The 19,042-nt window shown below is 38.7% G+C and overlaps 1 protein-coding gene across 1 annotated transcript in view; it reads left to right on the top strand.

Annotated features, from left to right (window-relative positions):
- PACRG (parkin coregulated) overlaps nucleotides 1-19,042 on the top strand; it is a 469,474-nt gene that overhangs the window by 274,324 nt on the left and 176,108 nt on the right. Inside the window, exon 4 of the mRNA XM_075267841.1 lies at nucleotides 4,704-4,853. Coding sequence (XP_075123942.1) covers nucleotides 4,704-4,853 — 150 coding nt within the window. The remainder of the gene's footprint in view (nucleotides 1-4,703; nucleotides 4,854-19,042) is intronic.

The raw sequence follows: 19,042 nt of genomic DNA, 5'->3' as shown, positions 1-19,042 counted from the left end.
ATAGACTTCAGTGTTAAAAAAAAATAAAAGTAACGGACACTTTTTTCAAACGGACAGAAAAGTCCTGAATGAATGGGAATTTCAGACGGACCAGCTGGTGTCCATTGCTAAAATCGTGTAACAGACAATAGCCACGGACACTGCTGACGGAATGCAACGGTACTTTGAATGCCTCCTAATTCCACCCCATGCTGAATTACAGCTTCTTATGGAATATTAAATGTTACCACTAAAAATATCAGACCTCATATGGATCAGTGAACAGAAAAAAAAAATAAAAAAAAAATAAAAAAATATATATATATATATATATATATATATATATATATATATATATATATATGTGTTTGGATGTTGGAGTAAAAATTAAATTAAAATGAAATATTGCAATGAAAGGTGTTCAAATTGTGAAGAACTGATGCAGAACGTTATGGGACAACTGTATAAACAAGCACAGGATATACCATAAATGTCTGAAAGATTACCATAATTTTATAGACAATCATCTTGGCCTTCTCATACATAAATTTGACTTGCAACTATTTAACATATGATTAGTTACCATAGCAAAGCAGTAACAATGCAGTTACATGACTAGAATCTGCATAACTAATCATATGCTAAATAGTTGCAAGTCAAATTTATGTGTAAGAAGGCCAAGATGATTGTCTATAAAATGATGGTAGTCTCACATTGGAAGCTGTAGTGGATGGTGAGATATGGAGTCTGAAAGTCAAACATTCAAAACATTGTTACCCTTTTGCTCATCGTTGTATTGTACAATAGTCTATTCAGTATTCATATAATCATATAAGGCAATAATCATATTCAGTATTACTATTTTTCCTATTTTCTTACCGGCGTGAATACTGTATATTTATCTCAATATGGTCTTTAAACTATCCACCTTAAATGTTAAGGGCCTCAGTAGCCATTTAAATGGTCCTCATTTTGGAATGAGTGTCAGAAACCAAAATGTGACAATAATTGTGTACAAACATCTCAATGAAAGTAGATTTGCCAGTATTTTATTTTCCCATGCAACCCATAAGAAAAAAAGTGTGTTAATAGGATTCAAAAATACAATTGCATTCAAATAGCTTTCTTATATCTGACCCAGATGGCAGGTACTTAATAATAACATGCAATATCAATAATGCTCCATTCACTGTTGTCACTCTATATGCTCCCAATACTCTTCAATATAGATTTCTTAGAGAGCTTCTGGAAACACTCCAGAAAATAAAATGTTCCTTCTCCGTGGTGAATGCAATGCTACGTATATAGAAAATACCTCATTTTTACATTAATGATACTGATGATGTCTCTGAAACAATGTTGTGGTGCATCTCTTGGAATGTCAGTGCAAAAAGCAAGATCACAACTCTTTACATATATATGGATGTAATACACACTTAACTACCAAACAACTACTAATATATATATACCGTATATACTCGAGTATAAGCCTTCCCGAATATAAGCCGAGGCCCCTAATTTTACCACAAAAAACTGGGAAAACTTATGGACTCGAGTATAAGCCGAAGGGGGGGGGGGGATGCAGCAGCTACTGGAAAATTTCAAAAATTAAAATGGTCAGAGTTTTTGGGTGCAGTAGATGCTGAGTGCTTGGGAAGGGAGGGGGTGTTTTGGTTGTCTGTCTGCCCCTTCCCTGAGTTTGAGGACTGTTTTTTATTCCCCCACTTGGAATTCAGTCTGGCTGAATATAGGGTATCTGCTGTGCTCCTATTAACCCCTTCCCAATGGAACAGGAGCACTGCAGATCCCCTATATTCAGTAGACCGGGCACTTTCAGACACAGGGGTACCTAATGTGTATGTGGTTCACAGTAATTTTCTACTTTTATACAGTATGTATTCCAGGGAAAGGAGGGATTTAGAACTTTTATTTACTTTATTTTTCTATTATATTTTGTTTAAAGCTTCTTTTTTTTCACTATTTTATGGGAGATTCCATACATTATTATTACAGCTGGTCATAGATCCCCCTCCCAAATTTTTTTTTTTTTTTTTTTTTTTGCTTGACTCGAGTATAAGCCAAGGGGGGCTTTTTCAGCACAAAAACTGTGCTGAAAAATTCATCTTATACTCGAGTATATACGGTATATGTTTTTTGTTTTTTTTTTTTTTTACAAAATAATAAAAGGTGTAATGACACAACCCAGTATTATAAAGATGCTTCTTTAGACAAAGTTTTGTACTTTTTGAAGTATTTCTTTATGGTAAACATGACAATAAAAATATCCTAGTTCATCATAATCTAATATTCAACTACAGAATGATACCTGATATTTGAGGTATGATAAAACATGGTGTGAGACAATGAGCTTTGACAAATGCATGATTTCATGACTCTCTTTCATGAGATCTATATGCTATATTTGTCTTTGTGTGGCCACCCAATGGTTGTGATATGAATTGTGGCCTGGCAAGGGATTTTCTATCAAGTCGTGTTATTGTACTGAATTTATATTGTATGGAGTTGGAGTCTATAACATAATCCACAAAAAGTGTGGCCCCATCTGTACACCGAGATGGATTTTGTAGATAGGACAGCAGTTGATAAATCTATTTATGATGAGACATACTTCATTGTTAGGTGGAAAAACATAACTTGGCTGTAATTTTACAGAGTTGAGGGGCCCTATAGACAGAAATAAATGTGTGTATTTTCCATTGTGCAGTTAGTGCTTTAATTATACAATATTACCTATAATAAATTCTCAGCTTGTACAAGGTGCTTAACATAATGCAGCATTCATTTACTGCAGTCTCTTTTGTCATTCTTTATTAAATCATTCATTTAATAAAATATCCAATAGAAATGGACATAGCCCACATTAAAGTACAGTCCGCAACTGATATCCGTCTCAAAGATATAAATATGGATAAGTCTAGAACTGCAGAAGGATAACAAATATAAAGAAAGAGGAGATAAAGGCAGCTGTGTCTCCATTGGAAAGAAATATGGTGTCGCAGATGTTTTTTTCTCATTGTCAATGCCAGTCTGTCAAGGTTTTTGGTAATTTTGATGGCAAGTATGACAGCACAATGCACAATCTGCACAATCTGCAGTGTTATTTTTTTGTCAAAAATATTGAACCATAAAGAGAAACTTTTAGCAGGGAAACTGGTGTCAGACTAATAACAGTAACTTGTATGGCCGCTTCTACACTTTCCAAAGATGTATTCTTTATCCTGCGTTGCAGATCTATTTTCATGAAAATCAGCATTTTATTTTTATAGAAATTAGCTGAAGCAGACTTTTAGGGCGTTTCTTCTCCTACCAGGGCTTTGCTCTCTACTCTAGATTGACAACCCTAACTGTAGATAAAGTGTGACAAAGTAGATAATGTCAATCACATAATGGGGGTTGAGCTGGGCAGCAGTTATCGAACGTAAATGTTAGCAAATATGTAGAGCAGATAGTTAACACCAGCAAATGAAGGATAAAATGCTAATTTGCATGAAAATGGAGCTGCAATGTAGAATAACAAAGGCATATTTGGAAAGTGAGGTAGAAAGCTTACAAGGTACTGTCACTAGTTTGATATTAATATAAGGATGAACGTCACACTCAAGTTGTGCCAGTGAGAGTTCTTTACTATTCACAATCATGATAAAAGTAGAGCAAAACGTTTTTCGGTCCAGGTTAAGACCTTCTTCAGACTCTTTATACGTAATGCATGTTACACGAAAGCTGAGTAGCCGTATCGTGTCAAATCAAATGGGTGAGAGAGTCAACTCCGCCGGTTTCCCAGTCAGGGTCCGCAAAAACAATAGGTTTCTTGGGCCTTAGTGTTGAAAGTGCCATGTGCTTGAGGTAAATGGCGTGCACCCGCGGTGTACATGCCATTTATATGCCATTTACATGCCATTTACTCAGCTGTCGTGTAACATGCATTACGTATAAAGAGTCTGAAGAAGGTCTTAACCTGGACCAAAAAAAACGTTTTGCTCTACTTATATCACAATTGTGAATAATAAAGAACTCTCACTGGCACAACTTGAGTGTGACGTTCATACTTATATGGTTTACTACAGGTTGGGACCCTGCGTTCACACAGAAGAATCCTTAGCTGCATCCTCAACACTAGTTTGATATCAATTTCCTGCTGACAGACTCCCTTTAATAGACCCCATTATAAATTACTGGGCTTTATCACAATTTGTTAATATCTACCCAAACGCAGATGTTTGCGTCCCGCACGATCTGCAGTGCGCGGCAAGCACACGGACCCCATTATAGTCTATGGGGTCTGAGTGCTTTTACAGCACAGCACTTGAAATTGCAATTGTATTCCATCCGGGGGGACTCCATACGGACTCTAACCGGGTGGAATACATACGCTAGTGTGAACCAGGGGTCAGCTAGCACATCTATGCCATCTGTCATCCAGGGAATGTCCCATAATATGTAGTCCCATCAGAGAGAGCTAACATTGAAGCCCAAAGTATAACTAGATCATACGTTTATTAATAGCTGTATTTCAGCCTTTTAAGGTTTTTTATATCATGTTGTACTATTGTATTTCATTATTTTCAAAGGAAATTGGAGTCCGTGCCCAAACTGGAGCTCAGTAAGTTTTGTCACATCTGCATTCATCTTGCTTATACATGCGTTACCAGTAAATATTTCATAACTATGTAGATCTGCAATATAACATGTTCTTTTTGTTTTAGATGCTTTGAATATCCGTAATCGGCAAGTCATATGCACAACCCTGAAAGTACTCCAGCATCTAGTTGTTTCTGCTGAAATGGTGGGGGAAGCGCTTGTCCCCTACTACCGCCAGATTCTCCCGATTCTCAACATCTTCAAAAACATGAACGGTAGGTCTGGCTTTTTATATTCAGATTTATTGTTCCCAAGCTTCATCCAGAAAAGTGTCTAAATAAAGGTTAGATGTCTCTCATAAAGGATGTTTTTTTCTCCAAAACCTTAACTATACATCACTTGCAAATGGATTCAGTTAGTTTAGAGTAAAAGGAATCCTAGAGTATAGTTACCAGGCTTACATAAAATATTTTTATGGCTTATATATATTTGGAGATCAGCTACCACATTTCCCAGTGCTGGGATGTAATAAAATGACTTTTTAATTTATGACACATCTCACGTACAGCTTATTAAACAACGTACAGAAGCACTGGAGCCATTGTCTAATCTTCTAATAATTACATCTTAAAGTTCTGTCGCCAGCTTTTGTCGAGATGAGCGCATTTTGTTGTCAGTTCTTGTGCTATAAACATGAGCTTATAATTTGGATGGGCTCTTGAAACAACCAAATTCCAATTGACAGCCATTGTTACTGGTTCATTTGATTCATAGCCAGACTTAAGTGATAATGGCAGTTTCTTCATCTCGGTAACAAAGAAAACTTGTTACTTTAACTGTATTAACAGCTCGGTATTCCACATTCTATTTAGCACAGTCATCATGGATTCTTTCTCCAGAACTTCTGATAGAATCAATTACTGCTAATTTAACTGTTCAGTTTCTTCTGTGTGATGTAATACATGTATAATGGAAGGCAATTTCTTATATGATACTCCACCAATCTGTCTCCTTATTGTAAGTGGGAAAAAACCTTAAGGAAAAATGAGCCTGAATGTTCTGTATTAACTGGGATGTATTTCCTTCAGTAACATCTTGACCAATTTTACGCAAGTGGGACCCTCAGTAAGAAATGATAAATGACAGGATATGTTGCGGCTATATTATGAGAATGCCATGTAGCATATAGTCAATAAATATAAGTACAGTCTTACAATATATGTTGACTATTATTCATTCAGTCTAGGTCAAAGAACTTTCACTAACACTTTCAATAACTATTGATCATAATGGATGAGCAAACACTATTCAAAACAGCCATTCCAAATAGCACGCTCCCATAGAAATGAATGGAAGCAGCCGGCACGCAGACTTTGCCGGTGGCCGGTCGCTTAACCCCCCGCGTGCCAGCTACGTCCATTCATTTCCATGAGGGCGTGCTATTCGGAACGGCTGTTTCGAATAGTGTTCGCTCATCTCTAAAATTACTATCCCGGATGAATTCCATACATATGTCCGTTCAGTTAAGCCATGCACATAATGTCAAGGGAGAGTTGGCTGACTCCGATACATATTAGAACATACTAGATGATTGGCTGGTCCCACCAAAAAGTACAGGTACAGCCAACATTAATATTTTGCTTATGGCCACCTTGAAACATAAAAGGTGATTTAGTTTGATTAAACCTAATTTCTTTTTCTTTAAGCAAGTGAAAAATTTATCCAATATGCCACTTAGGTAGGTCTATCTATCTATCTATCTATCTATCTATCTATCTATCTATCGGTATCTAATAGCACATCAAATAATAGATGTATCACTTATAAAAGGGAGCATATATAGATATGACTTATGAGGTTCATTAATATTATATTTTCATTTGGTGACATAATTTCATTCTAATTTTTTTACAGACCAAAATGATTTATATTAGGAAACTGAGTAACAATAATACTATCCAGTTCCAAAAAGTGTCTTATTCTGTATCCTGAACACTTCAGGGAGTATAAAGAGATGCTTTAGGCAGGGTAAGACTGTCATATGAATGGAGAATGGAAAATTTTAGCTCAACTGTATTTTAAGGCATAATAGAATACTCCTTTAAGTGTGCTTTAAGTATAGTTATCATTGCATGAGTGTGCTTAAAGCTTGATCCACACTCTATAGCTATCAGGTGTATCCTTATTCGGCCAGTAGCGATCCCTCTCAACCAACTATATACACATGCATGGTAGTGAAAGGGGAATAAACCACTGCCTTATATGTCATGCAACTGTCTATCTCCATGAGAACCAAAGGATCAGTCACGTTGAAATTTAACAGCTCGATCCTTCTATTTTCTAAAGGGTAATGTGGGGCACTCAACGACATTAGGTGAGAGACTGGTCCCAGCAAAATAGGCATTCTGGGCTGACATTAATCTAATATTTACGGTCATATTTCGAGTTTTCGGCGTTGAAACTTGAGAGACAGAAAAAAAATAACTAAAGAATATTCTTCGTCTTCCTTGCGGTTGCCACTGAGATACTTTGTAAACAGTAAATAGTACAAGATAAACTGTATCGCTATAAAATAGGCAATGGCTTTCTCCTGCCTGATTGAGATCACCCTTAAAATCTGTCTGCTACCATCATATAACCAGTGTGAGATATCTATTTTCTGCTGCACTGATATATATATTTGCATGTGGGATATTGCAGAGAGATGAAAGGATACAACTGATCCACTGCCTCTATATCTGTTGTAGACTCTTATCTGCCCTTATTTTGTCTGAGAGAGAAAATGGAAAAAAAACCTAAAAAGTAAAAAGGCGATATGCCGGCGCTTTAAAGCCCTTTTGATTGTAACACAGAAGATCATTTGAAATGCACTGAGGAAGTCGCTTTGATTGCTGAATATGTGTCATAATTTACAAGTATCCAGATGTTCGAGTCGTGGATCATTTCTATTCCGCTATATATTCGTCTTCGTGCACCATCTTACATGTGTTTTGCTAATACGCCTCTCTCCCTGCTTGCATAAAGCTGCATTACCATTGCTTGTACACGGCTGCTGTCTTTCCCCGTCCTTTTGTAGACAGGCTTTTTCTTTGCCCTGATGTTTAGTCCGTATCACTTTGATAATTTTGTTTGTATATGTATATTGTGCTGCATTGTAGACCTGGACAACAAAGCTGTCAAAGTACAATAGCTAGATTGAATGAGGCCTCGGTATTCGGGATCAAAAATATCATTTTAATAGAAAAATTCCTACTTCAAAGAGCACATTTCTATTGAAGTCTATGAAACTAGTAGCACTAAAAATGAATGATGCTACTTGCAAGGAGTGAGAGTACTTCTTAATGAGTGAAATTTAACAAGCACGGGCCACTGCTGTATAATAAGAAAGTCCTAATCTTTCATTTCTATGAAGCTGTGCATGGGTAGGAGCTTTCAATCTACTTCATCCATGTTTTCTATTTCACTGTGTATCAATATCCAGTGTCAACTTCCCACAGAGGCTTTGCCACTTTTCATAAATGTTTGATGAGATTCAGGGAAAAGAAGTGAGTAAATGTGAACATAAAAAGGTTAGTATTTTCCATGGTAATAACACTGGCTGCATTTCTGATTGCAAATGCCATCGACACTATGAACTCATTGAAGCGGGGATATTCGCATGTTCTGAAGAGTGCGCTCTAGCGCTTTACTGGGTTTGCCCTATATTATTTAATTAAAATGACCATTTTACAATGCTGCTTTCCCTACTTTTTGCAAGCAAATTGTCAGTTATGAAATTGCCTCATTAAGTCTTCTTAACCACTAAACTTCATTGCAGCCCAGATAAAAAGAGGAATTTGGAATTATAGCTGTTGTATGTTCTGTGATCCTGGCATTTCTAATGATCAACAAAGGCCTAGAGATTTCTTGATAATGTTGTTATTGATGTGTTTGTGTAAGATGGGCTGCAATATTTGTCTCCTGTGTACAGAATTACAAGCAGCGGCCTAATCTTGCAGGTAATGAACAAAAAACCTACTCTAATGATGATGATTCAATGAGATGCATCCAAATACCATCAAACTAGATTCTGACAAGACAGATATCTCTGCTGCAGACGCAATTCTTGGTTTTTGTATTGTATTGTGGTAATTGTGGCATTTCATATCAGCAGGTTATATATATATACCTGTGTGTGTGTGTGTGTATATATATATATATATATATATATATATATATATAAAAAGAGGAATATATATATACACACACACACACACACACACAAACAATATTGCATGTAGAATACTACAAAATCATGGGTGAAGGAATCCTGTCAGGTCTATTCGAGACGCCCACATACCTTATTGACGTAGGACGACGTAAGCTAACTCTCAACCTTGGCTGCAATTTAGAAAAACTTTTATATTAAAAAAAATTCAAGTCTTTACCAGGTCCTTGTACTTTTAGCATCTGCACAGTTATTCACTGAAGCCAGAGTAGTACACCTTTGCTTTAGTGGGCATGGGCTGGACCTCGGACGCATGCGTAGGAAAGAGGAGTATACGCAACTGTACAGTACTAGAAATGAGGTTGTTGAGACTTCTTGGACTCATCTCTCGGTAAGTTTTTTTAACTTCTTTGCAGCCATAGACATTATTAGGTTACAGTTATTTGGCATACTGAACCGCTGGTCCTTGAGCAGACAAACACTTCCAGATAATTTGGACAGTCGAAATTTCTGTAACAATTTTGCACCAAGTGGATTCAGTGTCTGATAAGTGTGGATTCCACCTCTGTGGAGGCCAGCAACCATCTCTCAGGCAGTATAGTGTTTTGGAAGAAAATTGAGTCCGTAATCATATTATGGCCATATTCTGTATGTCCTCTTTTAATACCAGATTCACAAAGAACATGTGAAACATTATATGACTTAGAAAATTCAGGAGAAAAAAAAACACAGCGTAAGACTACAGTATATACCACAAGAGCAATTATGGAAAATTCAATGTATTATTATCTGCTTCAGAAACCTGGCATCAAGAGTTCAGTACCTGTATAGGCTCATCCTAGGGTAATTGAAGCATCGTATAATAACCATCATCTGTGTCATACTGGGTGCCAGAAGTTCTAGTCTCTCCCTTAGAGCAAATTGGTGAAGATTTTACATGTGGGCCTGTCCTACACAAATAGGGGGCACCAGATAACCCATGTAATGTAAAGACATGTCATAGCTGGTAAAACAATTCTTAGCACTTTTAAAAATTTTGGTGCAGAATATTTAAATAGATCCAATTTTATCGCATCACATTAACCTACAAATGCACATTGCAATGCAATTATAGAGTGTACATTACTTCTACATTCCATCTATGTTTGTAGAAATGACCCAAGATATAGTATGTGAATAGAATTAGATTATTATTCAATGTATTCATTATAATGTATTGGATAAAGTGAGGCGAAATATCTCCTCTGCACCAATTAGCTTCCTACTATGGCAACAACCAGCAGCTATCTCAACCCATGAGTGACATATTCTATTTTTAGTGCCGGCATCCATTATCTCTCGTATCCATTGCCCTATATTATCTTTGTGTATGTTTAGATATTGTGTGTGTGAACATATAAACTATATTAATGAGCTGTTTGGGGGCACTAGGCAATTGTGAATGATCTCTGCACAGCGTAATACTGTGCTCTACACTCACCAGCCACTTTATTAGGTACACCATGCTAGTAACGGGTTGGACCCCCTTTTGCCTTCAGAACTGCCTCAATTCTTCGTGGTATAGATACAACAAGGTGCTGGAAGCATTCCTCAGAGATTTTGGTCCATATTGACATGATGGCATCACATAGTTGCCGCAGATTTGTCGGCTGCACATCCATGATGCGAATCTCCCGTTCCACCACATCCCAAAGATGCTCTATTGGATTGAGATCTGGTGACTGTGGAGGCCATTGGAGTACAGTGAACTCATTGTCATGTTCAAGAAACCAGTCTGAGATGATTCCAGCTTTATGACTTGGCGCATTATCCTGCTGAAAGTAGCCATCAGATGTTGGGTACATTGTGGTCATAAAGGGATGGACATGGTCAGCAACAATACTCAGGTAGGCTTTGGCGTTGCAACGATGCTCAATTGGTACCAAGGGGCCCAAAGAGTGCCAAGAAAATATTCCCCACACCATGACACCACCACCACCAGCCTGAACCGTTGATACAAGGCAGGATGGATCCATGCTTTCATGTTGTTGACGCCAAATTCTGACCCTACCATCCGAATGTCGCAGCAGAAATCGAGACTCATCAGACCAGGCAACGTTTTTCCAATCTTCAATTGTCCAATTTCGATGAGCTTGTGCAAATTGTAGCCTCAGTTTCCTGTTCTTAGCTGAAAGGAGTGGCACCCGGTGTGGTCTTCTGCTGCTGTAGCCCATCTGCCTCAAAGTTCGACATACTGTGCATTCAGAGATGCTCTTCTGGCTACCTTGGTTGTAACGGGTGGCTATTTGAGTCACTGTTGCCTTTCTATCAGCTCGAACCAGTCTGGCCATTCTCCTCTGACCTCTGGCATCAACAACGCATTTCCGCCCACAGAACTGCAGCTCACTGGATGTTTTTTCTTTTTTGGACCATTCTCTGTAAACCCTAGAGATGGTTGTGCGTGAAAATCCCAGTAGATCATCAGTTTCTGAAATACTCAGACCAGCCCTTCTGGCACCAACAACCATGCCACGTTCAAAGGCACTCAAATCACCTTTCTTCCCCATACTGATGCTCGGTTTGAACTGCAGGAGATTGTCTTGACCATGTCTACATGCCTAAATGCACTGAGTTGCCGCCATGTGATTGGCTGATTAGAAATTAAGTGTTAACGAGCAGTTGGACAGGTGTACCTAATAAAGTGGCCGGTGAGTGTATTTTCCAATATACTGAGAGACTTCAGGTTGGAGGTAAAGGACTATTGTGAGGTCACAGGCGCCATCACAATTCTCCAGTTGTATTCATATACATATATTAGGTAAGAGTGATAATGTGGATTCTGCTAGCTGTTGTTATTGATAGATCTCATTTTAAAGGGGTAGTGTGAACTAACTGCTGGATGTAAAGATAACGTTCCTTATAACTACAATCGATACAGTGGTGGCCAAAAAAACCGCACCATTTCACAAAATGTAATGATGGTAGCGAAAATTATTTCTTGTCATTTGTATCCTCTTCTCTCCTAGATGACGAGTATTTGGCAATTTTGTACGTCACGTGACATTTTTCAGTCAATTTTGTAGTAGGAGGTATACAAATCATCTGCAGGGACGCAATATATACGCATCACATACATTTGACAAATTTCACTGGTGGTGCATTTTTTTTGGCCGCCACTGTAAAGACACTATTCATATTGTTAGTGTGAGTATGGTTCCTTACCCTGGCACAAGAGTCTTTATACTTATTCAATCCTCGGAACTAAGCCTGGCTTGAGTTGGGTCTATAATGGTCCCATAACAGCTGTGTGGACTGCTGTATTCAAGCTGACCCTGCTGATTCAGAGTCTGCATAGAGATACATCTATATCAGACAATAAGAAGGGGTACATATACTGTGAGAACATAAAAACAGGGTAATTATACCTTTTGTGGGGATGAAAAAAGGGGTCATATACCATGTGTGGGCCAAATAAGGGGATTTTTTAATCTGCCTAAGGGGGCCCCATCACACAGCCAAAAATAGCCAAGTAGGTATCTTTTTTTTTTTTTTTTTTTTTTTTTTTTTGGGGGGGGGGGGAAGAGGCACCTTTCTATATTTCTATAGTTTACCCCTGCAAGGTACTAGTCACATGGTGCCAAAGAACAGTCTATTGGTCAAGCCTTGTTCGATCAGGCTGGCTGTCTAGCACCTCCATACATGTACTCCACCAGTACCAACATCCTGAAAAAATAACAGAGCCAGGCTGCATCCTGCAAAAAAGGCTAAATAATGAGGTACTACCCTTTGTTCACAACTGTGTTCGGTATTCCATTTGGGGAGTCCGCATTGGGACCCCCAAAATGGAATACCGAACGCAACTGCAAGCGATGTGCAGTAAAAGCACATGGACCCCATAGACCACAATGAGGTCCGTGTGCTGACCACGCACTGCCCGCACGAATCATACGGGCAGGAAAGTAGATTGTGAACTACTTTCCTGTCCACATGATCCCTGTGAAGATCTGGCGGCAAGTACATGGACACCTTTATAATCTATGGGGTCCGTGTGTTTTCACTGGCACACCGCTTGCAGTTGCCTTTGGTTTTCCGTTCGGGGGGGTTCTCATGTGGACTCCCCCAGCTAGAATCCAAATGCAGATGTGAACGAGGCCTTACTCAATATTTTGCAGAAAATATGCAAGCTTGCAAAACATCAGCAAGGTTTCTCATGCCATTGCAAGTCCATGGCTAAAAAAACTCAGGTAAACAATAAAACTGCCGATACATCTTTAAGTTGGAAAAATACTATTCTTCAGACTTCCTCAGGACAGCAGAGTATGCGTGTGTTCTCAGTGGAGAAAGGGAATAGATCCGCTGCCCGACACCTCTGACAGTGACTTGGGGTGCAAAGCAGCAGGCATGATAAAATTCAACATGCTGATCTTCTCTAGCCTATCATCATGTGTTAGAGAGATGGGAAGCCGACCATGTACAACATAGCCAGTAGTCCCACTGAAATTTCCAGATATGACTACCTTTTGTCTTATGTGTATGAAGACCATAAAGGGGTTGTCCACGAATTTCAGGACCCAGGGAGGGATCTGAAGAAGGGGAAACATAAAACAAAATACCCATCTCTGGTGCTCGGTGTTTGACGCCTCAGTAGTCACAGGAAAGGAACCGGAACCAGTCACGTGCAGCATCGGACTTCCAGTGGACCAGACAGGGGTAATGGACACTGGAGTTCCAGAGACAGGTGAGGGGTTTTTTTTTGTTTTTTTTTCCCTTTCCCCGGCCTCCTCCCTGGGTCTTGAAATTTATGGAAAACCCCTGGCTAAGGCCCCATGTAGCGAGCTGTAGCGAAAAGGCTCTGAGGAAAAGACTGTTGTAGAAATACATCCTGTTTTTTTCCGCAGTACTTTTTACAGAAAGTCTGACGAGTTTTCTTCTGTGGACTTGCTGCTTCTTATTAGACCTGGATGTAAGACGTCAGTGTTTCCTTAGGTATAATTGACATTCTGCACTTTACAAAAAACACCAGTGTTTTGGAAATCCCAGCATTTCGGCTGCTGGTGTTGTTTTTTTTGCAATATGTGGATGGGATTAGGCAGAATTACATCCACTTTGCAGGTTCTGTAAAAATGCATTTACGCTACGTGGGGCCCCGACATATCTGTGCTACTGCATAATAGCTAAACTGTACCGCAACTAGAGAAACCTGCATGCAGCACGTGACTATAATGCAGGCTGCTATAACGTAGCGTAGGTGTAAGCCAATACAGGTTACTCATCCTATGGAATCTATAATTCCTATATCTGTTTAATTCAGTGACTGAGAATATGGTTGTTTATAACGTGACTAAATATGCCAATGTGCACAGCACATGATAGGTTTTCCAGATCTGCTCTATAAAATAAATGACACTTGGCATTATTTTATTTGATATATTCTAAATTTTTCATGGCTTTTATATATAGAAATGGAAGAAGATTATCATGTGATTTGTATATAGAGTCCCAGGCAGGCTTTCAGCATCCCTAGAGGAGAATGAGTCTATTGCTTCCCAGGGTCTCTCTGTAGCATCAAGTGACAGCTGCAGGAAATGTAAAAGTGAATTGCAGATTTCTGAGTATGAAGAGGTTGAACATCCTCTCTAATTGCTCGGAGAAGGGGGTCGCATTTCCGCACTGGGGTGTGAAAGAAAATGCTAAAATGCTAGAGAAAGACTGAGATTCCATTGGGATGATTACATCCCTTTTTTGTAGGACTATGCAAAATGTTGTTGTAATGTGTCACTAAATATCTGTAAGCTCTGGATTTCTTTGTATACTGTGAGATCTGCCAAAAAAAGCAGCACATAATTTAGTATTGGTTTCTTACAAGAAAATTATAGTTATTTTGGTGCGAACAGTACCACAGTGAGATTGAAATGCAGAACAGTGGGTGCTCAGGCTGGCAGCTATTAAGGGGTTAAGCCGTAATGTGTAATTTGAACAGCATGTATAATTATCTGGAAGGAAATCGGAGTGTTCTAAGTATTGACAATGAATGAGTTTTATCGTTGAAACAATGGCAAAAAGTGCTATTTATGTAAGATAGCGCTGGGGCTTGGATGGGAGCCACCGACTGTTTTGACCTGTCAAATCTAAATCCCTGCTAATACTGAACCTATTAGTCTTTGTATTCTGGAAGGGAAAAGCAAATGAGAGCATCTTTATTGTAAATGGAATGGTAAATAGCACCCATATTAATTTTAGCAGCACATTTGGCAATTGTGTTTTGTTGCTCATACATCTAGTGACATTCGCCTGCAGAAAGCAGAAAGCATTTCTAAGTGGTGTTCATTACATAGGCTCGAGACTGAAAGCATGATTGGATAAAAAGCAAAGTATCCTGACATGTTTTCAACTCCAAGAGAACTAAAGAAAAGCTCAACTACAGAGACTTTCCATGTTTCCAGGAGATTTTCTTTTTCCTTTCTTAACAGAAGCTTATCAGAATATCTCCTGTGGCTAAAGATTTGTTCTTACTGATGTTTTTCATTATTTTAGTAGAACTGTCATTATAACGGATTAAATATAATATTTTTCCTAAATCTGAAAAATGTAAATGTAACCTTGCATGTATCTATGAATGTTTAATTTCACTTCATTATGATAGATCTCAGCCTCACTAATCCAGCACTGCTAATGTACTGCGTCCTGGTAAAACCGGAGACAGTTTAAAGGTACGGCATCACATATTCATTAATGGCTATTCATGTCGTTAACAAAAGTGTCGCTATTAAATATGGCCGGTCAATAACTATGGTTAAATATATATTATATTTCACAGTAATATCTAATCACTTAATGCATATCGGCTGTTTCAGAGGGAAACTAACAAACAGGCAGATCAATAGGAACGCATGCACATGAGCAAGTCTATGGATGATGTAAAATTACAAAGCCATAACACATAGAGTTATACTAAGTTAAAGGGGTTGTCCAGGAATTTCAGGTTTTGGCAAGGAGGCTGGGGAAGGTAAAAAATAATTTAAAAAAACATACCTGCCCCTGATGCTATGGGGTGTTGTCACCCAGGGTAGTCACGTGTGGAAATCCTCAACACATGTGACTGCTGAGGCCAATCAGCGGCCTAAGTAAAGGACCTGGTACGTCACTCACATACATCACCTGTGACATCCAGTTTCTTTCCTTAGGCTTCTGATTGGCTCAGGTGAGGGGAGGACGTCCTCCAAAATAAGCCCTGTGGTGCCTCCAAACCGAATCACGATGGGGCACACCAAAGCATAAAGGAAAAGTATGGGTTTCTTTTTTTTTTTTTCTTTTTTTTTTTTTTTATTACTTTTCACCTTCCCCGGCTTCCTTACAGAAACTTGCAATTCCTGGACAACCCATTTAAATGTGCCAGAGTGGCTTAATTTGCACCGAACACTGGTATACATTTGTAATGATTTAAACTAAGGCCACACTTTGTGGACATTTTTGGATTTTGGGTTAACAAAGAAAAAAATGTGACCGAGATGCGGAAATGCTGCTTTTTAAGAAATGTCAAAATAAAAGATGAGGTAAAAATTAAAACACAGAAGAAAAGCAGGGGCTTTAGCCTTAGACAGTTTTTTACACCTCACTTGTCAAGGGTCATGGCTTAAAGATGACCTTTCATGGGTATGGGCACAGGCAGTTTTATATACTGCAGGAAAGCCGACAGTGCGCTGAATTCAGTGCACTGTCAGCTTTCCCGATCGGTGCCCCGGGTGAAGAGCTATCTGTCTCAGTACCGTAGCTCTTTACAGTCAGAAGGCGTTCCTGACAGTCTTAACAGCAGCGCCTATAGCGCTGTACAGTGTGAGCGAGGAGGAATGCCTCCTCCCCTCCTGATAATACTCCTCTACGGACGAGCACTGTGAGGAGAGGGAGGGAGGTGTTCCTCCCCGCTCACACTGTACAGCGTGATAGGCGCTGCTTTGAAGAAGGACGTTCCTGACTGACTGCCAGGAATGCCCTTCTGACTGTGAAGAGCTACGGTACCGGCATCGATAGCGCTTTACCCGGGGCACAGATCGGGAAAGCTGACAGTGCGCTGAACTCAGTATATAAAACTGCCTGTGCCCAAACCCATGAAAGGTCGTCTTTAACAGGTATGGCTTAAAATATATTGAAATGCACCCGAATTGTGGTGTATAAACAAAGCCAACCAATAGTTGGACAAATTGGTAATACTGTATAAGCCATTGTAATAAATTCAATGCATTTTAAAACTGTCTGGTTTAAGTTTACATTGCCTAAATACAGCATTGGTCCGGGTTAGTAGACCTGCCATACTTTAGCACCTTATGCTTCCAAATTCATATGATCGGAAGAGAAAGATTATGGCTCTATTTGATGCTGTGTTAGGATATATTTACAAGTGGCAGATTTATTGCAAACATTTTTGTGACTAAAGCTGGTTGCACTTTTTTTTAGCTTTCACTGTGTTTTTGCAACCATCATTTTCTGAAAAACTCTTCTTCCTGATGTTATACATTAATCCGTAGTAATTTATGAAAAGCTATTCCAAGGAAGCATAAGTAAGTAACACTGGCATTTTCAAGGATTTTTTTAATTTCCTGGTAAAACTATGGGGGATATTTTCACACATAAGTTTTTATCACTTTTGCCATGGAGTGAAGAAAAGGGGAAGTTTGGCTCACCAATGTGCCATAAGTTGCAAATTTTATTACAAAAAGGCCGTGCACCAAAATTTGCAACATTTATCATATGTTTTATGCCAGCAAAATGTATGATAAATCCCCCCCACTATGGCAATCGTTTCTATTTATCTCAAGCCAGTTTTACCATCTCTTGTTTCAGCAGTTTGCCTGCTGTCTGTTCTTCTCACTTCATGTATCCCCCCCCCCACTCCATGAACACTGAAGTATCACAACACTTATGCAGGTCAGATAATATGCAGATGCTTGTACACAATGGACTCAGTGTTATCTATGTGTTTACATAGAGAGATAACAGACTCGGCTTTATCAGCAAACTGCAATTAGCTGAACTGATTGTCCTGCCGACAAAAGCAGTGAGTAAGTGACATCACTTGTCCTATAGGTCCATGGTTATGGTAACTCTGTGTAAACAATGGGAGAAATAAGGTCACATAGTAGGAAAACAAAGCAGCATTTCTAAAGCAATATATTTAGGAAAAGTCTTCAATATACATAAGCTACATCATAGATAGTATCCTTGAGATGGAACAACCCCTTTAAGCATCATTGTTGTAGTCAAAACAAGGTGGGGGGAACATTAATACAAAACCGTGATAGAAAACGGTTCCTGTTTTTTGTTAGTAGGTTCATCTCCGCAATATCCTGGGTCACTGCTGGCTCTCAGCTGACTTGAAGCTTTAACAAGTACTAATGTAAAATACTGACCAACATACAGCCATGTTACAGATGCCTAAATCTTCGCAGACTGCTATTTCTTTATCCTTAAGTCCCCTTTTTACGATAGAATACAATATGTGTTATAGAGGGAATGGACAGGACCCCATGGGCCTATTGGTCTGAGAACTATTTTCTTTCTGAGTTGAGTAAGTTGCTAGCGATTTATTTTTTTACATGCTGCATGCTGGGATTTCTGAGTGAAACCTGTTTTTTACAGAGAAAAATATAACAAGCTATTGTAAACCATTTGTCGAGGCTTGGAATACTATACCAAATAAAAATCCTAATACACAAAGTCTAGGTATAGCCCTAGCTTAAAGAGTGTACTCATTAAAATATAATGTGAAATATTTATAAAGAACTAAGAAAAAGGTTGAAATACTATTGATAGAATGAAATGTTCTCTCTCTCATTTAATAAGGCCATAAATAGTGTTTATTTACTTGACCACAATAATCATTAAACTAGATCAATGTAATAACCTTTCTGATTGATCTGTCTGAAATTTTTTCTTTCCAGCCGCATATACAAATAATTTTGCTGAAGTATTCAGAGTTGCCATTGACCAGCTTTTTCCAGACACTGGACAACCTGTTCTTAATACTTCACATGTAAATTCTGAAAACCATCAACTTGGAACCACAAATTGTTTCTGATGATTCGGCATGTATAAACGGCTAGCAAATGAGTAGAGGGGGACAAATAAAATGAGAAGCGCAGCTCGGAGCCAGAAATGCTTCCACTGAGGCTACAACAAGGTTGACTGCAGCGTCCAGTTGCATAGAATTATAGTCAGACTAATGTCTATTGCTAATATATCTAATGGCTTTGAACGGTAAATGCATTGGCAGCTTGTAAAAGA

Source organism: Leptodactylus fuscus, chromosome 3, assembly GCF_031893055.1.
Source record: "Leptodactylus fuscus isolate aLepFus1 chromosome 3, aLepFus1.hap2, whole genome shotgun sequence".
Lineage (NCBI taxonomy): Eukaryota > Metazoa > Chordata > Amphibia > Anura > Leptodactylidae > Leptodactylus > Leptodactylus fuscus.
This window is presented reverse-complemented; position numbering and strand designations above follow the sequence as displayed.